The sequence below is a fragment of the Dysidea avara genome, chromosome 2 (assembly GCF_963678975.1).
Source record: "Dysidea avara chromosome 2, odDysAvar1.4, whole genome shotgun sequence".
Lineage (NCBI taxonomy): Eukaryota > Metazoa > Porifera > Demospongiae > Dictyoceratida > Dysideidae > Dysidea > Dysidea avara.
Genome location: NC_089273.1, coordinates 25,839,815 through 25,864,096, shown reverse-complemented (window position 1 = coordinate 25,864,096; position 24,282 = coordinate 25,839,815). Strand labels below are relative to the sequence as shown.

The 24,282-nt window shown below is 35.9% G+C and overlaps 1 protein-coding gene across 1 annotated transcript; it reads left to right on the top strand.

Moving 5' to 3' along the window:
* Positions 1–7,176: 7,176 nt before the first annotated feature.
* LOC136246951 (P-selectin-like) lies at positions 7,177–17,308 on the top strand. Its single transcript, XM_066038553.1, has 12 exons — positions 7,177–7,274; positions 7,386–7,577; positions 8,097–8,285; positions 9,037–9,174; positions 9,231–9,350; positions 10,539–10,724; positions 11,234–11,362; positions 14,192–14,314; positions 14,425–14,610; positions 15,276–15,485; positions 16,583–16,714; positions 17,004–17,308. The coding sequence occupies exons 1-12, from the start codon at positions 7,214–7,216 to the stop codon at positions 17,135–17,137; spliced, it is 1,800 nt and encodes a 599-aa protein (XP_065894625.1). The 5' UTR covers positions 7,177–7,213; the 3' UTR covers positions 17,138–17,308.
* Positions 17,309–24,282: the final 6,974 nt, after the last annotated feature.

The following is a 24,282-nucleotide window of genomic DNA, read 5'->3' as shown; positions in this document are numbered from 1 at the left end:
AGCAAACTTATGATGTCATCTGCACTTAAACCTCAGAAACGGTGGTAAAATGTAAGTATTTGCTCTAAAAGGTTTTAGCTAACCTTTATAGTAACAGACAGCTTGATTTCTTTAATAATGAATAATGAAAATTGACCTCCCGCCCTGTCCCACCTGCATGGAAATCCTAATGAGAAACAAGTAATCACGTTTTCCTGCCCTAAGAGGCCTTCAAAGTTGTTTTAGAGTTGTAAATAGTGTTGTTTTAGTACTGGTTTTCATTTTAGTTTTAGTTTAGTTTTAATACCAGCATGAGCGTTTTAGTTTAATTAGTTTTAGTAAACTAAAGATAGCGATTCCGGAATTCCGTAAATTTTGCATAAAATTTTCTCCGTGAATCTTCCATTGGAGAGTTGGCACAATCAATTCGCTGCCGTACGAGTGATTGATCAAACAATTGGATCATCTTTAGGGTTTCTGGGGGCAAGGAATACGATGGTGCAGTTAGTTTTCTGCTACAAATATGTCTGTGTGTAGTTTTATGCCAATTATAAGATTATTTTGCAATATAGCCACCACAATGTAATGTTCTCTTTGTAAGAAACGACCTAGCACATGTTAGTTACACCAAAGTGAGCATTTTTGTACATGTAGTTTTCAATATTACTATGCTAAAAGTTAGCAAATTTGCACCACAAATAGCTCATCTCTTTGATGCACCATTTTGGTAGCTGCCAAGGAGCTGTACATTAAGAGAAAAAAATAATCATATAAGCAGCTATAAATCAACAGTACACCTCCTTGCTTTGCATGCACATTGTATTTTTGAGTGGAGGTGACTGCTACAGAGTGGTTGAACTTCACCATGTGTATGCTGCTTTGCCTTCCGCAAGATCCTAAATGCATACAACTATTTAGTGGTTTTCTATGGAGGTGACCTTTATTCAGAGGGTCTTACAAGTAAGGTTACACTGTGGTCCATGTATTAAGGTACTGATAACAGAAAACAGAAGTTCAAAATGTTAGTGCAAAGCTCAGTTTATAAGCATTCATTCAATTGTGCCATTTTTGGGACTATTTTCAATGGCAAGATACGGAGAAAATTTTGCCTATTTTCCAGGACAAAACTGCTTATTACTCAACCATCCTATGATGGATTTTTAAAAACTAAGTGTTTATGAGATCCTTAGGGAGTACTGCACAAGGCTATGCTAAATAAAAACTATTTCCATTAATTTTAAAATTCTTCCGGAATCGCTACTAAAGATAAAGAGAGAAAGCCATCATTATTATAATGAGACACAAACATTTACATTAAACATTAAGGAATCCTCGGTCACATGCGACCACCAGATTAGTAGAATAGCTAGTATAGCTACAAAAAGTAATTTATGCTTACTAAAATAGTTTTAGTTTTAGTTTAGTAAAAACTAAAACAATACTAGACCATGGGTGCAAATGTAATTTAGTAAATAAAGGAAATTAAGTTTTAGTTTCGTCCATTTTCAGTCAGTAAAATTCAGATTAAAGCTTTTCAGTTTTAGTTTAGTATACTGTAGTACACTAAAACTAATTTATGCTTACTAAAATAGGTTTTATAGTTTCAGTAAATAAAACAACGCTAGTCATAAATAGCGAAAGAAAGACCGTTCACGAAGTATATGAATTAAGACTCGCCATACCGGTAGCTACTTCAGACCACCGAGAAGAAATCACTTCAGAGCAAAGTTTATGTGTGTGGAAATTTTAATACACACTTAATTTAGCTTTCAATTCTTACATCCTAACAACCTGGTGTGTATTCCAAATGATTGTTTGATTCCTATTCCACCCTTCTTGAGAAATGGCTACTTCAACCAACTAGATACCAGAATTTATAGTTTTAAATTTTCTTTTTTCCCCTCGACAATCAAACTGTGGAACTCAATCCCCCCTCATATAGTCAACTCCCCCACACACGATCAGTTTTGTACCCTCTTAGATAATTATCACAATCACACCTGTGCGTTATAATCACATTGATTTCTGCACAGCAAACACAAATAATTTAATAATAATAATAATCCTGCGAGACATCCTGGCTGCATTTTACCATTTTTAATGTTATTGCTCACGTGGGTGCGTACGGACAAACATACGTACACACGTTTTCACAAAAACAATTTCAGTAAACCAGGCGGTGCCCACAGTCGGCGGCTGTGGGCGCACGCCTAGTATAAAAATACAAGTTACAAGGAAACCCCATTGCTGGCCATAGGGGCTCGCAGTTATAAAAAGAAGTGATATAAGGCCACTACAATGAGATAACTTGTTTCTCATCAACCGCCCGCACCAACATTTTCTTTTGCCCATGCACACTCATTATTGCATGAGATTGCAGCATGGCTTTTTTTGAGTGTTGTGGTAGTGGGTTTGTCACGTAGAAAAACACTATTTCCATGTACAACTGCAATCCCATTGAGATACAGTGTTTTTTACTTCTGTGTTGACTAGAGTGCTTTCTGGAGTATCAACAACCACAAAAGCATCAACAATGAGTACATTAGACTATATACACTAGCATTGGTACCATGACCTGCATGCCCTATGTGCAGGGCCATCATATCTAAGAGTCTATAGTAGCTTTAGTGTTGTTACGTTTGCTACAAGCTTGCACAGCCCCTCCCCTTAATAAGACTGACCAGCCTACACGTGCTAACACTGCTGCTGCTGCTGCTGCTGCTGCTGCTGCTGCTGCTGCTGCTGCTGCTGCTGCTGCTGCTGCTGCTGCTGCTGCTGCTGCTGCTGCTGCTGCTGCTGCTGCTGCTGCTGCTGCTGCTGCTGCTGCTGCTGCTGCTGCTGCTGCTGCTGCTGCTGCTGCTGCTGCTGCTGCTGCTGCTGCTGCTGCTGCTGCTGCTGCTGCTGCTGCTGCTGCTGCTGCTGCTGCTGCTGCTGCTGCTGCTGCTGCTGCTGCTGCTGCTGCTGCTGCTGCTGCTGCTGCTGCTGCTGCTGCTGCTGCTGCTGCTGCTGCTGCTGCTGCTGCTGCTGCTGCTGCTGCTGCTGCTGCTGCTGCTGCTGCTGCTGCTGCTGCTGCTGCTGCTGCTGCTGCTGCTGCTGCTGCTGCTGCTGCTGCTGCTGCTGCTGCTGCTGCTGCTGCTGCTGCTGCTGCTGCTGCTGCTGCTGCTGCTGCTGCTGCTGCTGCTGCTGCTGCTGCTGCTGCTGCTGCTGCTGCTGCTGCTGCTGCTGCTGCTGCTGCTGCTGCTGCTGCTGCTGCTGCTGCTGCTGCTGCTGCTGCTGCTGCTGCTGCTGCTGCTGCTGCTGCTGCTGTACTGGGGTATGGTACATGACCCCAAGACTGGTGGAACTCTCGTAAAGGACTTGAAAGTTTGTTACTGAGGGTGAAGTTTATGTGCACTCGGAGTTTTACCCTCAGTGTGCACCAGTGCTTGGTGTGCATCCTGCCAATAACCTAAAATAAAGGATTATTATACTGGTTTTGTACAAATATGCTATGGCTTTGTGCAATAATGAGATAACCCGCCCGCCCGCATGTGTTACTCTATGCGAAGTTGATGAGAAACAAGTTATCTCATTGTAGTGCGTCACTGTGCGTGATCCACCAAAAATCCAAAAGTTGTGAAAGCAAACTAGCAAAGGTGGCGGCCAAGAAATGGCTGTGATGGAAGAAGCCTACGCATATTCACGGTATTAATTTTTTTGCTATCACAGCCATTTCTTCAGTGGGTGCCACCTTTGATTTCACTACCTTTTCACCCTGAGACCACACCCTCTTTTTCTACAACTTTATACAGTATACTCTGTGCACATTAAACTACTACACCAGGTGAGCTGCAATCAGCGTTGAAACCGGGTCGGGTCATCCGGGTCATCCGGGTCACATTTTCTCCGGGACATCCGGGTCTGACCCGGTTTACAATTTATCGGGGTCTGACCCGGATTGGATCACGTGAGAAACGAAATTGTTCGTTTGACGACGTGGAAACGCTATCGCGTAGCTCTTTCGTGAGCCACGCCCACTTATCGCATTACCAACATATGCTCAGCCACGCCTATTTGTTAATAAGTGCAGTATGTAGCCCGAAACTGAGGGTATCTATGGTGAGGGGTAGCTATTGTCAGTAGGTGAAGACCTTTTTTTTTTTTTTTTTTCAGCTAGGCTGAAATTGCAATATTTACTCAACACGAATCGAACGCTCAAAATGTAGACTCGTTCGCTCGCCCGAGACTAGCCGAAACACGTCTCAGTTTTAATTAATCCGGGTCAAATCCGGGTCTGACCCGGATTGCTATCCGGGTCAGTGGGTCATCCGGGTCAGCAGTAGTGACCCGGTTTCAACGTTGGCTGCAATGACAAGATAGGTTAGTGGTCACCTCATTACCACATTACGGTTTCCACTCCTAATAGGTTCCCAAAATAGTTATGGTGCACAACAACAAGGACACGTCTAGAAATGAGGTTTCATTGTTATAATTGCATAATAGTGTTTGGCTATATAAAATTTTGATACATCACATCCTCTCAGTTAATAGAAGTGTTTGATGATTTCATTTAAATATTAAAATCATGGATAGCAATTAGCCATTTCGTTTGGAGTCTACATCATAAGAACCCATTAAATTTCACCATAGTTACCATAAATTAATATTACATTGTATTGATACAGCTATTGCATGGTTTCCTGTCTACTAATGGATGTTTGGTGACTTCATCTAACTCAGTACCAACATATTATGGAATGTATATATCCATCTGGCTAATGTAGTACTGTAAAAACATTTACACTGTTACATAATTATTATATCTATATGCACATTTCAAAGCAGCAAGGATATCAGAGTAAAAAGATTTTAATAATGATCATTCTGACTATGGAACTCTCTGAACCACTAAAGTCACAGTGTAATTAAGTAGTCAACCAAGTTTGGGTGTGTACTACACTGACTACAATTAATGCTCAGTAGAGCTATACTTTTAGGGTTAGCTGGGACTGTATTGTAGTTAATTACCATGGCAACAATAGCCCAGTAAAGTTTTTAATTCTCATCTAAAGGAATATTTGCAACAAAGCAGGAAATACAGCAGAATAGGTATAGTGCATAAGAAATACAGCATCACTAACAATTTTGAGCTCATTTTTGAAGTCTTATATAAAGCTATATGCTACATTAAAGTACTTGTAAGTCTTTCACTTGGAGAGAAGTCAATTATATCACAGCAAGCACAGAATGTCTTAGTTATTACACCCTCCTCCATCTCACCTCTGACTTCCTACTGTAATATAACTTACTTATAGATAAGTGTTCAGCAGTATCTTAACTGTATTTTTTTCAGACTCTAATCTCAGAATAGTAAAATAACTTGCTTGCTCAATTATTTGACTACACATGAGAAGCTGTGCATAGGACTGAAGAATAAGAAAATTTAATGACCAATAACTTTTCATTGAATTGAACCATGTAATGCTTTGAGAACATAATTATGTTGGCTATGTAGAGTAGTAGCTACATGAACATATTACAGATTAAAGATAGGACATTCAGGCATATTTGTATAATCATATTATTAGCTGTAGATTGTGTCCACTGCCTAATGCTTAATATGTGTGTGACCACATTTCCATACATCAATCTACGTAAAGCTTTGCTTCCAAATTTAATTTCTTCTGCATCATAAAATGATTAATGTTTGATGCCACAATCAACTAATTTTATTGCTTAAAATGTAATATGATATCAACTTAAGTGCTGTGGTTTCCTGTTGTGGTCATACATTAATTATGTGATCATTATTAATGAAAACCTTGACCACAATAATCTGGGATAAACTTGTAAGTATGTTATTATTGTTTTGACCTTTACAAACATTTTGCTGACATAAATGACATTAACCAAAACCTAATAGCAACAATATCTGCATTGCATAACATTTGATTCATTATCTGTCAAGTATTAAATTTTTTATCAACTATAGCATATAGCCACAATGCGATCTGCTAACTGATGTATGTAGCCAGCCAGTATTGATACATACATGTAAAGAAGTATGCATAAAACGTTTTAGTGCATAGATGGAAAAGATAAAGTGGTAGCACAGATGAGTACTTGCTTGTCAGTGACGACAGAATAGGCTAAAATTGTACAGTGACATTTAAAGCGCACAACAAACACGTTTACCCACCTCCTGAGTGGTTTGAAGGAGAGTCTGCAATAGGTGGTATTTTAAGGACTTGACTAAAACACAATCAGTACTTGGCTTCTCTATTATAGCCCATGGTCCCCAATTACACCAAGTGAGTCTTCAATGAGTCTGTGCATTTCATACTAATGAAGAAGCCATTAACTAAGCATTTCAGACCACACAATATTAGTATAGCTAATACACAGAATGTATAAAGTGTGTGCTTCTATTTTCAGTGTGTCTATGAGAGAGCTAGCTAATTTAAACATAAGGGGACTCTTCAAGGTGAGAGTAAGTATGTAAAACATTTATGCATATTATCCATACAGTATATATATTCTAAATACACATTATGACTTCCACAATGCCCTTGAAAAAATAAAGAAAACCAATGGAGCCATTATGACATAACAACTACAATATTATATACATGTAGCTATTCACTAAATGTTCAAGATTCTTTTAATATATACCACAAACAAATTTTAACATTAAGTACTGACCTGTAAAATATAACTTAATGTATAGAAGAAGCAATTTAATTTTTTTTGACTAATTGATATTGATGTACTTTACAGATTATGATCTGTTACAAGAATTTAACTAACTTACAGCACTTCATATATAGGCATTAGTGCTTACAATAAAACACCAAATGCCAGTTCAGAAGTGAAAAATCAGCATCATTTTTCAAGCTGTGCTTACTTATATCTATGTATATCCTCACCTCTACATAGTAGTGATTCTGAAAAGCCATAGATAAAATGTACCTACAATTATAACTTATAATGTCTATCAAATGAAATGAATGAATAACTAGTTTGGCAGTTGCTATGCTTCAAGCAACTGTGCATGCCATTAGTACAGATGTTCGTAAGCCACAGTTAAGTAAAGTTATGTCAATTATGATGAGTAATGACATAATAAAATAATATTATACATGATTGCATCATATGACAACACTAGTCATTAAAACAGGATATTACACAATCATCAGGAGTGGGTATAAAAGAGGGAGCAAGAGTGACACTTTTATTACATTTTTATTGAAGTGAAATGATTTTCAGAGCGAGTTTAATTTTTCTGGTGCTATTCCTGAGCAGCACCATAACAAATGGTGAGTATAGACTGTATATATACACTCACAAGGTACAGTATGGCATGTCAGCTTCCAAAACTTGTTTATCCTGTTCACATGTAAATAAGGTTGTGCTTTCATCTTTTATAGCACAACAATGTCCTACGCTCACTTCTCCTGATAATGGAATGATTGATTGCTCACTTGGAGTTGATGGAGTACCTGATCCTGGTGACACATGTACCTACACTTGTGATGATGGTTACATGGTGCATGGTGAAATGACTGTAACATGTGGTGATGATGGTACTTGGAGTGATAACACTACTTGTAGGCTAATAGGTACAGTATTCATTTTTGCACACTCGCACCATCACTACATGGTTGGTAGAGCATTCGCACGCATGCACACACACACCCATGCGCACACACACACACACACACACACACACACACACACACACACACACACACACACACACACGCATGCATGCATGCACACATACATGCGCAAAATGTGGAAAGACTGTGCAATATGCTCTAATAAAAACTACATGTATAATGTTATAATATAATGTTCAAATACCCTAATAGAGAAGGTGCATTAAATAAAACGTGCTACTAAAAGTAGTTTAAAAATCCCTTAGTAAAAACCAAACTACTTACCTCCTGATTTCAGGTTGTGTATCTTCCCCAGTGTATTTGCACTACATATAAATACTGTATAGTTATTATATAGTAAAAATGAATCAAAATTAGCAAAGAGGATCTTGTTTTGGAAACTGAAGTTCGAATTCAGTTTGCACACAAGAGGATGTTCAAGTCTGGCATGTTAAATTTGGTAAAAATATTTTTCTACAGATTGCGACAAATTAAAGGCTCCTCAATTTGGTTCAATCAATTGTTCACTGGGTGATGATGGAATACCCACTCCTGGAGACACCTGTAGTTTCTCATGTGATGAAGGCTACAATATTGGAGACACAACCACAACTACCTGTAATGATAAGGGCAACTGGGCACCATCTTTATCAGCTGAATGTATCATTGGTATGGCATTGCATGTACATTTGATATTTTATGTGAAGTATATGAAGTACTAGTGTGTCACAATTCCCACAATTGTTATGTATGTATGCTAAGCAACTGCATTTAATTAGATAGAAAAGCAAAAGTATGAAATTTTACAAGTGAGGTGTATCAGTTGGAGCCATCATTTCACACATATTTAATCGTTTGTATGGAATTATTTTTAGAAAAAAAACATTTTAGGGTTTGGTGTGGTGTATCTATCTAAAATATCCCATGTGTTAGAAGCACTTGTAATATACTTTTCATTGTTTTCCAGTGTCATAGGTTATAAGCATAATAAATAATTTCAATAATAAATAATATTGGTATTAACACTTGGATTCGTATTGCCTGATTATTTTGTGATTACATGTGATGGAAATTCAGAAATCTGCATATAGTGTTGATTTGTAAAATTACAGTATACCTTTAGCCTGCACTAACAATAATTTTAGCCACAATTTTAGATACATCAGTGTATAAGTCAAGGCTACCAGAATTATTGTGTTAGTTGTTACAAAGCTACAAAAGTCTGCCTCTGCAAAGCATGCTTGAACAACATAATGACTTTATGACAATTGGTAGCCAGATAATGTAGCCATATCATGCTGGTGTTAACTACTTTATTTTGAATGTTTTTATGTGCCAAAATGGATGGTTATTAAAACCAGGTTATATTCTGAAAGCACTGCATAGTACTGTATGATATTAAATACCACTCAAATTTCAGATGGTTGTGAAGTAAATTCAGTTGTTGATGGATCTATCACTTCAATGAATAAGAGCATAACAGTCACATTCACTTCTGATAGTACAAATCCAAATATATTTTTTGACTGCAGAATACACAAAAGGGACTTTATGAATTGTAAGTGGTCTGATTGATATATTAACATGCCATACAGTATGTATTACCTTCTGTAGGCACCAGTCCCCACACCTATACAGAAGATGATGGTGTGAGGGAAAGAGAAAACATTGTTAGGGTGCGAGCTCAGTGTCCTGGTCAAATCCATGATCGTCCAACTAAAGATTTGACCATCAGTAAGTAATGAAGTATATCTTAATAGAGTACCATATAGCAAGTTTTTTAGGAGAAAGATTTCAGAAATTTTTATCGATTGGTTGCAACTACTTCCATTATTATTATTAGTATTATAATTATTATTTGCAATTAACACGGTTACAATACCGGAAGTGATTAAAAAAGTAATGAATTGTAAAAGATCGAGTTCTACCAGAGCTCTTGGAAACTCAGTACTTTTCCTTAACAGATGAGCGGTACCCAAAAATGTAATTTTAAGTAGAAGACCAACTTTGTGTGTTCCAGAAAGATCCTGTAAATACATTATTTAATTTGGGGTAGTATTCATCTTTAAAGCTTTGTGAAGTTACCATGGTTGCTGTAACTTTGTAGATTTGTACCAGTTTTTCTTTTTGTTGCTTTATTTCTATGTGTATTTCAACAATAGCTAATAATAAAAATTATACAACCAAGTATAAACATGATGATGATGATAATAATAAAAATGTTTGTGAATTTTATGAAATTCCAAAAAGTGATAAGCCATGGCTGCATACCCCAAAACCTGTTGTTACTGGTATTCGTGTCAAGATTAATTTTGTGAGACTTTGCGATTAAGTCGACTGACCATTACATATCTGCAAATAGATCAGTATTGTCATCCACGATACTTTAAATCACTCAGCTATACTTTTCGAAGTGGCTATTCCTAATATAGTAGACAAGGAGCACGAGAAGTTATCGAAATACCCAGATTTGAAACTTGAATTACAAAAACTTTGGAAGCTAACGCCATTAAAATTTTACCTATTGTCATTGGGGCACCAACAGCAATGTAAATGGCTGATCATGGCACTTCTTATACAATGATCCAGCTAATGTAGGACACCCAGAAACAATGTGAGCTACAGTTTCTTTTTCAGAACCACATAGGTGACATGGTAAATCAGATCCTCAAAAGATGGCTGTACTATATACAATAAATTATTTGGTATTCAGTGCCCAAATAATTAATAATTGGCTATGCAGAAAACTACTGGTATTGTCTTTCACTTTCAAGCTCGTTGTCAAGCCTGTAAGCGAAGACAAGTACTCTCATACATGTTTATTTCTTCTGTACATCAGAGATTTGACATGTGTAAGAACTTCCATTCCATTAATATAATCAGTGATACTGTACGTCAATGTACTTTTGATGTTTTCTGCAGATATATGTTGCCCCCTCACTCTTGGAAATGGGACAGTTGATTGTGAGCTTGGTGACAATGGAGGTCCTAATACTGGAGATACTTGCAGCTTGTCATGTGATCGTGGCTTCATTATGGAGGGTAGTGACTCCAGAATGTGTATAGATTCAGGGACATGGACCGGTGATACAACAACATGCACTGCACGTAAGTGTTCTTATACCCCTATATTCATGTACTGTACAGTGTATGGTTTTGATAATTCAACAGCTGCACAATGTTGTAGAGGATTATAATATTATAACTTTGTGCCATAAGTCTAAACACATTAAATCCATAGAATGATGTGAACAGATCTGTGAAACAGTGAGGGGGACTTATACTGTGTAGTCTTTCTGATTGCATGTACCTGACAGCCCATAATTTTACTTATGAATAAGGAATAATGTCAGCTTCATATTTGGTTACAGTATATCTCTAGCCTAGCACTATTGCTGATTGTAATTTGAAGGTATTACATTGTACACAGTTATGATTAGTCAAACGCGGAAAGACTATATGAGCTCTTTTGGCAGAGCAAGTCACAACTTATAATGTTTTTATACATCTATATATAAAAGTAGGCAAGTAAGTAAACATGTGCATATAATTCAACAGTTTTGCAATGCAGTTACTGTTACAGTAATAATATTCATGTACATTATCTAACTCTGTAGCTGACTGTGAGATTACAATGCTTGATGCCAGTATTTCATCAAATGACTTAACCATAACTGTTGAATTTGTTGCTGATGATCCACATGCTCTTTATGAATGCAAACTGAACAACAGAAATTTTGTGGACTGTAAGTAATTAATGCTGGTGGTAGATACGTAGTAGTATAAAAATAAATGTGACCATATTTGGACAACCAGATTTAATGTCTTGCATGAAATGAGTACAATTATATAATTCAGTAAATTCATTGTTTTGCCATTAAGTATATTATACACTTATTCAAATATTTCACTGACAGAATTGTAATTTAAAGCACTGACTAGTGATTCTAATTACAGTACTGTTGAAAGTTTAAGGCACCCTATTTAATATAGTCATAAGCATTAGGAGATTGTCAAATGTGTGTAGATTTTCCAACATCTGATTACAAATGTTGTAGAAAACAAATCATGTTTACTGGATAATCAGCATAGTTTCAGAATCAGCTGTCAGTATAGCAGTTGATAGTCAAAGCATTGTCACAAGTGCTATTAAAGCACATACAAGGCATTGCTTTATTGTTCATAATAATTATATAGAACTTTCTAGTGGATTAAAGCCCAGTAATGCATTGACATAGCACCATAGTCACACACATAAACATGTTCATAGGAAAGTTAATAGGTCAGGTACATGTTATTGTTAGTGTTACATTGTCACCGTAAACTTGTGGCGTACAGCAAGCCATAAACCCATAAACCCAGTAGTTGTCTGTGAACTAAACTATTGATTATTGAGTTCCGGTATAATGTTGGCCATGCCCAGCTTTCCTGCGGGTTATTAACAACAAACTTCTGGTGCCTGTAGTTTAGTTACAATCACATAACTGTACTTATTAAGGTTTAAAGTTTCATAAAGTACTCGGGCGGATCCAGGAGCTGGCAAGGGGAGGGGCACAAACAGTCCAAGTTGTAGATGGTTGGGGAGAGCCAGATTCTCTTGTTAGTTGTTGCATTTTTGAAGCAGCAAATAATCACCTCTTAGTAGTGTCTCACTGTTGCTTTTGCCATTTTGATCTTTTCAGGTGGTTGTGAAGTCTTAAAAGCTGTTTAAATGCTCTGAATGTTGTAAACAACAGCAACACGATAATTATTTTTAGAGGCGCTTAGTACTCACGTAGGTGCTGGGTGACCATTTCAGAGTTGTTTTGGCTTTGGTTTCAAGTGGATTTGTAATATATGCTATTAAAATGTGCATATTTTCATTTTTTTTTATTAAATGATATTTAATCAGGGAAAATAGCGTCAGCCAAAGAAGGCTGTTTTTCAGCTATGCCCTGAGAGCACAACAAAAAAAATACAATACAATATAAGTACATACATACACAATAAAACAGAATTACATTGTACAAAATAATGTTTTAAAACCATTCACAGTTTTAGCACTGTATAGTGCTTTAGGTAATCTGTTCCATATGGCCGTACCCCTGTACGCCAAAGACTGTTTTCCATAATTAGTTCTAACACTTGGAACAAATAATCGGTGTAAATTTCTACCAGAGCGACCAGTAACATCCACAGCATATGAAAAAATCCCATGTAAATAAGGAGGGGAAATCTTGTTGAGAATTTTAAAAACCTGTACAGCTGTGTGAAAAGTACGCCTTTCAGTTAAAGATGATCGGAAGTTAAAGTTATCAGAGGAATGGAAAGATGATGTAAACTTAGAATTGAGTCTTTCCAAATGACGAGTACTACTAGAATTTGATGGTAACCACACAGTATCACAATAATCCAACACCGGTAAAATATAAGCTTGATATAGCAACTGCAGAACTCTAGAGGAAGCCAGCCTAACCCGATTCATAGCAAAAAGTTTCCTTCTAACTCTACCAAGAACATAATCCACATGAACCTGCCAAGTGAGATGCCGATCAAAATATACACCCAAATACTTAGTAGAACAAACTTGCTCATGTTTATAAACTGATCTTAACTTGGAGTGACATGAAGTTTAGTAGCTAGCTATTTTAATCAGAAGTATGGCTGGCTCCTCCATTTGCCCCAAATGCCCCATCCTGGATCCGCCATTGGTACTGTTGGTGGGCAGTTTAACACCTAAACTGTACTGTATTTCATGACAATAAAGTACAGTTTCTGTTGGATGTTCTATAAAGAGTGCTAATGTAACATTTACAGGTGTAGTACAGGTACAAGATACAACCGGTGGTTGTGAATTGCTGAAGTCAAACCACATCATAGCTATAGGCAGACAATTCTATTACTTAGTTGAATGTATATTTTCAGTGCATTCATTCATTTCACAAATTTCTTCCTTCAGTACAGAATGTTACACAAATGCTTTCATAGAGGTGATGTTGGAAGCAGCAGATTTGTAATTTATAGTTTATACATATGTACTGTGGCTTAAATGGGATTTTCCATGTATCTTAAACCTGCAGTAACAGGCTCAAAAACAGAGGGTGTAAATATGCCAGCAAATCTCAAGCAGTGCCTTTGACTGTCCATGCAAAACAGGTATATTTAATAATAAAAAATATTAGGAGAGTTTCTACAGCATCTCACTATGGAGCAGCAAGAGGGCTAGAGTCCAGAATGTTGATTTTGCTGAATGCAAACTGATTCAAAATAATAAGATTAGATTTGCTATATTTATAGAGCACCTCCATAATTTTTATTTTAATGACATAATGATTAAGTTGCAGCTATACAAACAAACTTTTTCAGTACCACGATATGAAAATAGGACTTTCTCTTTATAAAGCTTCATCATCAGTTCTCAATTGCATGACTCCTATTATTATTATTATTATTATGAAATTGTGCAAAAAATGTTAAATTAAAGACTGAAGTACAGTATCTGTGATTGTAGAGACGTCTTTCTGATCCCTACTATAGTATTAAAGCTTCCATCTTTCACTTATTTGCATAATTGATGTATGATTGTACTATTGTAGGTACCAGTCCTTTCACCTATGCTTCACAGCAAGTAAGACCAGGAGACAATCAAGTGAGAGTTAGAACTAGATGTCCCGGCGATCCTGGATTTATTGATGCTGAACATGAAGTGTTACATATACGTAAGTGTATGATTATATTATTTGTAGTTCTTATTTGAATCCCACATATGTACAATATACTGCACACACGTGCACATAGCTACTTTATAAGAAGCTAATATTTGTTATAGAAATATGTATCCCACTCACTCTTGATAATGGGATGATTGACTGTGAGTATGGGGAAAATGGAGGTCCTAATGCTGGAGACAGTTGTAGTTTTACATGTGATGCTGGATTTGATCTAAGTGGAAGTGATTCTAGGACATGTTATGAAAATGGAACATGGAGTGGAGAAATTTCCATGTGTACCGCTAGTAAGTTATTCAGTGATAACACAGTTTGTATGTATACGTTGTGTGGTACGTATATATGAGATGATCTCTGGTCTGTTTGTGTTTCCTAAACATTTTAGTACATAGTACACGTTTAAGTTCTAAAACAATAGCATTTCAAAACCCTAAAAATTCACCATAATATGTTTTCAAATATCTCACACATTTACTAGAATTTCAGGCATACCTAGCAAGACATGTTTGTTCCACTAGGTTCAGGTGATCATGACCAAACTACAGTTAATATCACTAATGCTCTGTAATAAATTCGATCAAACTTTATTAACTTCAATGATTACTTTTTGCCACAAAAGAATAATCATGACCTTCACCAAAAATATCTTGACAGTGCATACACCCAATTGAATGATATTGATGTCATATCACAAATCACGTGTGCTCTATTACTATTCACTTGTTAATGTATATTGTGTTTGCACAATTCAGCATACTGGTTTACTTTTATATTAGCTCGACACAATTACTATTTTTTGTAAGATCAGCTATACATGTTCCTTATTATCAAACCACGTCTTTGTAGATTGAAAATATGTCAAATTGGTTTGTGTCTACATCCTTATGCATGCTCTCGTCTTCCCATTGTCACAAATGTAAAATTAATATAGATGTATAACTTACCTCTATAGGCCACTTATCAGACAACAGATGTCCACTACTGACTGACCCAGATGATGGAAATGTTGCGTGTTCACTAGCACGTGATGATACTCCTGCTGATGGAGAATCTTGTAGTATCACATGTGATAGCAGTTTTGATTTGTCAGGTAGCTCCAGTAGGACTTGTCAGATACAAAGTGGTAGAGGCAGCTGGACTGGTACTGCAGCAACTTGTAGAGGTATGTATTCTGGTACTAGTAGTTGCATATACATTTAGGATTTATTGTTTTGTAAACAAAGTTAAGTGTGTATATATGGTTGTGACACGAACAGAGTTGGAGGTAACGAGTTACATTTGTAATGCATTACATAATAATATTACTTATGTTGTAATGAAGTAATATAACGCATTACATGACAAAGTAAAGAATAATACATAGCAAATATTACATCAGGAAATTGTAATGCATTTAATGTGCATTGTATCCAGTGCGTGGTTGGCTGCAATTTGGGTCCTGACAGCACTGAAGATGGCTGTACAGGCAAGAACAAAGAGTGATAGTGTATGGGGAGTGCCCTGAGATCAAGATACTACAACAGAGCATGTTTTTGAGGCTGAACTACACCAGAGAAGTGTCTCGAGCTCAGTCGTGTCACTTGTAGTTGTAGGCTGGGAGCATGTATTTAGAAGGATGGGCTTAGTTTAAAGCTTGTAATGAACAAAATTAATGTAATATGTAATAATATTACTAGTTATAGCCCTCAGAGTAACATGTAATATGTAACTCGTTACTTTTTCTGGGAGTAATATGTAACTGTAACGTGTTACATTGTATAGAAGCAGGAGCTCCTGATATAAGTAACTAGTAATATGTAACTAGTTACATTTTTAAAGTGATTACCCCAACTCTGGACGCAAACCTATATAAACAGTACCATAGATAGCGCATACATTATCTATGGTTTAACATAACCTCTGTTATATTGCTGGCTATTGGGTGATAATCTTGTAGGTAGAAATTGCATTTTATTATTGTTAGAGTTTTATTGTAATTACAATATTTTTAGCTTGGCGCTCCTGGCATTTTACTATTAGTAAACAAACCGAAAAATTTTAATATGCACAACTTTAATAACTAAACGGAATGGCAACTATATCTATATAGTTATCCACTTCACTTACATAAAGATCCTTACTTTACTAACTGCATGATATTCTAAAAGCTACGTTTCTCACAAGCATTCTACGTAAAAGTATTATATCTAATATTGCCTATGATTTGAGTTGTAGTTACATGTTGATAATAATATCACTGTATTTTTTACTGTACACTAGATTGTTGGATCTCATCAGTGAACACAGCTGCTGAAGTGTCAGGCAATGATGCAACTATCACATTTTCATCTGATCCATCTCATTCTAACATTGTATTTGATTGCAAACTGGACAGGCAGAGATTTAGACGCTGTAAGTGATGATAATAAGTAAAATTACTGATTCAAAAAAACAGATTCAACAATAAAACATGTTAATAGTAGCAGAATTATCCACTTAGCTTCCACCATGTTAAACCTAGAGCTGTATTTAAAGTGAAGTCTACAACATACTGTATGTTATAATTGTTTGTTTCCAGCACAGTTAAACAAAATTATTCAATTGTCTACAGCTAGCAATACCACAATCTTATTCTGCCAATGGGAATAATTGCATTTTTGTAAACGTTATAAAGCTAATTATTTTTGTATATTTTGTACAGGTGCAAGTCCTATGATTTACAACAATTTATCAAGGGGTCGTCATAGTGTCACTGTGAGGGGGAGATGTCCTGGAGAGAGGATATATCAAAGAGAAAGGGTCAGCTTTATAGTCCGTCGTCGTGGTCGTCAGTAGAAGTTCTACTACAATTGGAGGATATATATAGTGTATACACATTTTATACGTAACTCATATTAGCATTTCTTACATTACAGTGTTACATAGAAATAATAGTTTGGACATTAGCAAGTATACAAAATTGTAAGCTCACATTATGTGTTTATTATTATGCAATTTCAGATCGAACTACACGTACATAATAAGTAGTGTTAGCTATATACAATATTTATATTAGATAACTGGACATCTCATACAAAAGTAGTAACTTCAAAATTATTTTCCTCCGCCTCTTGTTTTGAAATAGTTTTGTTTTACAGCTAATCTACAGGTTGACTTTAACAAACTAGTGAAAACTTTTATCATGAAACTAACTATATATATATCTACATTAGCTACTGTACATATCCATGCTATGGATATAACCTATACAATACAACCTGTAACTCAATACAATAGCAATTAGCATTTGTTACTATTTGCCAAATATTTTTCCTGACAAATTTTCTGCTTTTAGAAGTAGTGCTGCACCATTCAACAATGAATATCAGGCACCTGCCTAAATGATGTGAAGCTGTACAATGGCTGGAGTGATTGGCATTGATACGGCACAATGTGCTACCAATGAATTAACTAACCACGTGCACCAAGACAGTAAATAGTGGGTAAAATCGTTCCTTGTACACAGCGCTCAGCAGTAGCCAATATTAGCCTTGCCTTCTTGTTTCTTCCGTGATACAATTGGGTGACTATGATATGTGCATGCCCCATACCACAAATCAGTTATAACACACCCATTTGGTTTGTATCTGATTTGTAAACAACTCCACCCTTGGGCCTGCGGTCCTCAGGTGTCATGTTTACAAATCAGATACAAATCTCATAGGTGTATTACAACTATAACATACATATTATACCACTTTAGCATGGGAATTTGCCCCAGCAATATCACGGGAACATGGTTTGCTCGTGGCTTTGATGCCCAACCAGTTCAAAGACACGATACGCTTTGACTCTTTATATTGAGCAACTCGGAGCATTTGATTATGGGTTTGGGATCACAAGTTAGGCTAGACTCAGTGTAGTTGCTAGTTTTCAACTAGTAGAGAATTACCAAGCAATGAATGATCACTAAAATAATCTCTTGGTCATCATAGTCTTCACCACAGGAACTTGTTACCTTTTTGTGAGCATTTTCAGTTGCCTCAAGTTTCTACAGGATTTGCATCCAGCCTGTTGCTTCTTCTATTAATTCTTTCCATTATTCTTTCTTTGTCAATAGTCCATTTTTGTAGAACACCATACCTCATGCCATTCTGCAGATTCATCCTTATTCCGTTCAGCCCTCCGTCATTTTCTTTTTGAATTTTTTTGTTGTGCATTCATATTAGGCGTTTATTTTGTTTTAGTACAATCTTGTTGTTTTGTCCAGTGGTTTCATTGTTTTTGTAATGTCTTGTGTTACTGTATCCACTGTGGATGAAAGCCAGGCATTAGATATTTGGTATTTCATGTGTTGAAGACATTCCAGGGCTTCTGGTAGTCTCAAATCTCACCACAGTTTAACTCAGGCAGTGTTGTGGTCACCACTAAACTACTGGAATGCTGTCTTATGTTCATCTTATGCTTGGCTACTATATTGTAGAAATTGGAGTAATTGTAGAAATTGGAGTTATGCTCAAAATTTTACCTATTATCCTTTCTAGAATTTCCCAAAAATTTCTCCTATTATTCTTTTTGTTATTCTTGTATCCAGCCAATTATTCCATAATTATTCTCATTCAGTATGATTATATCTGTGGCTAACAGTATGCAGTATGTAATTATTCTGTTTTTTTTTTATTCTTTCAATATTTTAATAAAGTAAAACTCAGCAAATTGCTATATAGTTATAGTTTTAGTTAAATCTTTTTAGTTTTAGATTTAGTTTTAGTTAATTATTCTGTTGTTTTTTAGTTATAGATTTAGTTGTTTACATTCAAGTATTTGGAGTAGCCTAACAGTATGCACACATATATACATAGCTGGTTAATATGTTGTAGCATCCTATCTATTACTCACTTTGTGTAACCGAATTTTACCTACAACTACTTAGCATTCAAGACTTTGTAAACGAGTAGCTACAACAAGAAACCAAAAATATCTAGCTACTTGTTTACAAAGTTTTGAATGCTAAATAAATTGTCAAGCTACTCTAATATACAGGTAAGGTGCTAATGACAGTGTTACCAAGCACGTGCTGTAAACAATTTTGGTGTACATGAACCATAATATATGGTTGTTTCTAAATCACTTATATGTGCTAAATCTCTCTAGACATATGTGACTGGACCTACAGAGATAGGGAATGTGGGCACGAACTATATACCTCGCCACATAACATCTCATTTCTCCGTAATTTTTTTTATTCTGCAACTTTTATTTTATAGGCAACTAAATTAGTGATAAAAATTTCATAGCTAAGCAATAATGGAATACAAAGTTACAATGAATTGAAGTTTTAAAAAGTAGGCAAATTTTATGCGCCCACATGCATGCATACCCTATTTTTGCAGGCCCGGTCACATATGTTGTTGTAGTTGCTTAGTTGCTGTTATACAGGCTTCAATTGCTTTTGTAGAATCCTAAATACTAAGTAAGACTGAACCAAGGAATCCACAAAAAGCTAAAGATTGTTAACAGAATTACCGTATTGTCTCGAATTATGGTCCAGGCATTTATTTCTATTGCTTGGCACTAAATCTTAAGTTAATTGCTATAAAAAGGTTTCTGTTGACACAACAAAGGGTATTAAATGATGCCTATTAAAGCTATGAATACTACAAACTGGCATTCATGGTGGTCACGTTGTTATCAACCCTGTCGATTAAACGAGACCAGGCGTTTATACGAGACCGGCCATAATTCGAGGCAATATGGTATTAGGTTTATACTACAAAATTGTCAAAAAATGGTTTCATTGCTAATGTCCAATCACTTGGTATATGCAGAAATTTTGTGTAAATAAGATTTCATCACGTGGTCTAAGAGATTCAGTTATGTTTTATTGCTGACCCCTCAGATTGAGCAGTGAAGTCAGCATTAATGGAGTGATTAGCTGCTAGTAGTAAAGATCAATGGATTCCTTGATGGATAGGGATTCAACCTAATAATGTGAAAATGTATACGTTTTAGTGTCACTAAAGTATAGGTAAATAATTGTTATTTAAAATAATGTTTCAGGTGCTGCCGTTTGGTTTTATGTAACTTCATTCATTTCAATACATAGGTCTACCAATGATTACTTTTGGTTTATATCCCACTTCAAACAAACTTGTTTTCTTATTCTAGCAGTTATATGACCAGGGTGAATAAGATTTGATGGAGTCAACACTATGTGTGTATATACATGCTGTAAATAGCACCTGTTACAAGTGCAAAAGCACGGCTATATAGCTATTGTAAGAGGACAAGGTGTTATGAGTGTACAGTATGTGTGTGCATGTGTAACTGCATGTAAATCCTGTCAATACTGCTTTCCAATGTCTTAGCAATTTTTTCTCAACCTCGAGTTATAATTATATCCTGGTATCTTATACATATGAATTTTTAATTATTGTATAGTTTTTCGGATTGTGCATGTGACATTCTTGTAATCTTGTTTTCTCTGCAAACACTTCTTTTTTCAGTACTTTTGTAACTTGGACTGAATTCATTAGGAGTTTTTCCATTTGTGTATAATGTGCGTGCATGTTCATTGTACTATATACAATAATAAAATTAGCAGCATCACTTTCACACTTGTGTGTGTGTGTGTGTATGTTCTTATGCTTCAAGATGGAAGCTGTCTAGTTGTGAGTTGAAAATAACATGGAAATACTGAAGCAATGAAATAATTCAGGATCCTATGCTTGCATAAATATTACCAATAGTTTCAAACATATATAGGCAATAGCTAAAGTATCAGCATAATGAAAGCATAATAGACTTGGAGGTGGATATTTCAAACTATTCCATGAAAATAGATTGGTAGTCCCTTATAGAGTAGTCAGTTGGAACTGCAAACTGCAATAGAGCACTCAAATGCATTATACATACATAGCTCCTTGGATTGATGCTCCCTGATAGAACAGACACTTTATAATGAAATACTCTAATAGAACCTTCACTGATTAAAATGTTCTTGTGCTAACCTAGGAGCATAATGCAGGCAAGCATAATGGAAACAGTGAAGAATATAATGCGTAGGGAATTCCTGAAAGTTTTTGGTAAAATTTTGAGCATATTTGACTCAGGCCTAATAATATGATAATTTTATGCATTTAAATTTAAATTGTCAGTGTGCACACCCATACACAGTGAACTATGAGTGTACAACATAGATCTAGACCATCAGAAAACAGGTTAAGTTATCACTGTAAGTACTGTTTCTGAGCTGATTGTTCATACTTTACAAAATAAGATCCATTAGAGCTGCAATTTACTCTATTAAAGTGTGCATATTAAAAAGTCAGATTTTAAGGTTTTGAAAGCATTATATTGAGCACAATATGCTTGGTTTTTGAGAATTTCTCAAAAGTAAGTCTATTAGATTCTATGTACATGATACAAAATTCATGCAATCTCATTTATTTTACTTTTATAAGGCTTTACAGCATAATTGCTGGAGAACTACTTGGTGGTGGCCCTGCATTCTGTTTGAAGATGTTAAGCAGGGACGGATCTAGGGACCCGCCGATTATGCTCATAATTTTACCTATTATGCTATGCTGCACTGCTCAAAAATTTACCTATTATGCTTAAATTTATGCTCAATACTTACCTATTATGCTCAAATTATGCCCAACTATTTATGCCTCAGTTCTCATACTCTACTAATAATTTACAGTTTATGGATAAATAATAAGTGGCTGAAGCACAAACTTACTTGTCAAAATGCATATCACAGAAAAGATCGATATACTCTAATAGAACAGTCAGCTATGTGATTGTTCTATTAGAGTTACTGACTGTTCTATTAGAGTATATCGATCTTTCTGTGATAGCTATTTTAATAAGCAAGAATTCATACTATTACACAAATATTCTACCTATTATGCTAGCATTATTCTCAATGCTTTCAGGCATCTATTATGCTCATAATTATGCCTGCATAATCGGCGGGTCCTTAGACGGATCCGGGGGGTTCAAAGGGTCCCTTTTTTGAAAGAGCTTCTCTTACTCGAGATACTCTAATAGAGCAGTCAAATCGAGATACTCTAATAGAGCAGTCACCGTAGTCTTTTGAGGAGTAGTGTAGCAAGCTATGATATATACAGTTATAAATAAGGAAATGTAGTTGATGAGGGCATCTATGGTGAGGGGCAGCTATTGTCAGCAGGTGATGACCTTTTTTGTTTTATTTTTTTTTGGTCTTTGACTTACAGCTAGGCTGAAGTTGCAATTCCAAAGTGGAACCCCCCTTTTTAAAAGTCTGGATCCGCCCCTGTTAAGTAATGGAAAGTAAAGTTGATAGCAAGAGTAACATCCACGACTGGACTTGGGAAGCCTTGAACCTCGCATGCAGCCATCCGATTGATGCTTGAATGTTTACAGATAATTTGACTCTGCCAATTTCATTTTATTTTATACTATAGAGTACATATAGAAGTATACACTTCAGGAAAGTCAACTGTACAACATGTCATTATGACAACACTGATTCTGATCTTTGCATGTTTGTAGTATATTATACTTATCTTAAGCATCGATATACTGTACATAATGAAACTCTATAATAACTCAGTATAGGTATAGTCTGTATGAATTGCCGGAATACAGTGATTTATCTTATGGCAGCTGTTGCCCACTTGACAAAATCAGACAAATCATTAAATTAGGCCTTATGTTATTAATGTGAGGTGGGGATTACACTGATGCCACTAAACTGCATCTTTTTCACACAGTATGTGTGTTTGTCTCTCACTTATTGGACTACTGTAAAGTGTGATCAATATTATGGCATAATAATATGTAGAAGTTATATGAATTATTCTATCACTGTAAATAAGTTTACAGGAATTTTACAAACTAGCAAACAGGCCTGAGTCAAACATGCTCAGCAAATGTAGCTTAAAATTCTTTCAGGAATTTCCCAACAATTTCACCATAATTATTATGCTCATTCAGTGTTCCCATTATGCTTGCATTATGCTCCTACGTTAGCAACATTTCTTATATCTTAAAAAAATTTTTTTTCAGTGAATGCACTGGTACACTATTTCACTACAAAATGGCTGTTCTATTAGAGAGTATCGATCTAAGGAGATATGTACAATGCATTTGAGTGCTTATTGCAGTTGGCAGTTTACACTTACTACTCTATTAGGTAGTATCAATCTGAAATATCCACCTAATATGCTAGCATTATGCTGGCATAGCACCCCAGCCTATTATGCATTTTATTATGCTAGCATATTTTATGCAGGCCTACTAGCAGCAGTAACAGGGATCATTCAAAAGTGCTTAAACAAAGAGATCATCAAAAATTTAATAAGGACTTGGCCTTTGGTATTACTGCATGTGGGCACATAAGTAATTTTGCTTACTTTCTAAACTTTCATCACTTATAATGTTTTATGCATCATGCTACTGCCGTGCAATTTTCAGCCTTTATTAAACTTTTGAGTGACAGAATGCAAATTCCTAATTCCAGTATTGAGATATTACCTGTTGTATGGCTGGGTATAGTTTGTGCCCACATGCTCAATCTATTTTTTTGGGTTCAGTCACATATTAATTATACAGTTTTATGGATTGATGTATATAGATAGAGCTTGGTAACCATTACCACTAACAAGTGCACAATCTAGATATACTCTAATAGTACATTCACATTGTTAGAGCATGCGTTCACTCTTTTAGCAATGTAACAAGTGGCCATGTTGAGAGTTCAGTTAAGAGTCAAGATTTCAGCTATGGATCCATTACAAGTCATCCTGTACAGTTCAGCTATAGCCCTGTGACAAATATTACCCTGTAGACGGTTTATGCAGGCACATATCCTTACACCCTGTAGGGAGTTCAGAAGCAAACAAGTCACCCTGTGGAGAGTTTACAAACAATTGCAAGTCACCCGGTTTTCCAACTACCGCATGGTAGTTACTAACTGTTCTATTAGTCAAGAGTGCATCATTTTCCATAAC

Excerpts from the sequence above, each read along its gene's own strand:
- LOC136246951 (XM_066038553.1), top strand. The coding sequence starts at position 7,214 with ATGATTTTCAGAGCGAGTTTAATTTTTCTGGTGCTATTCCTGAGCAGC. Across the intron at positions 7,275-7,385 it reads GAGCAGCACCATAACAAATG|CACAACAATGTCCTACGCTC; the intron begins GTGAGTATAGAC and ends CATCTTTTATAG. Across the intron at positions 8,286-9,036 it reads ATCAGCTGAATGTATCATTG|ATGGTTGTGAAGTAAATTCA; the intron begins GTATGGCATTGC and ends CTCAAATTTCAG.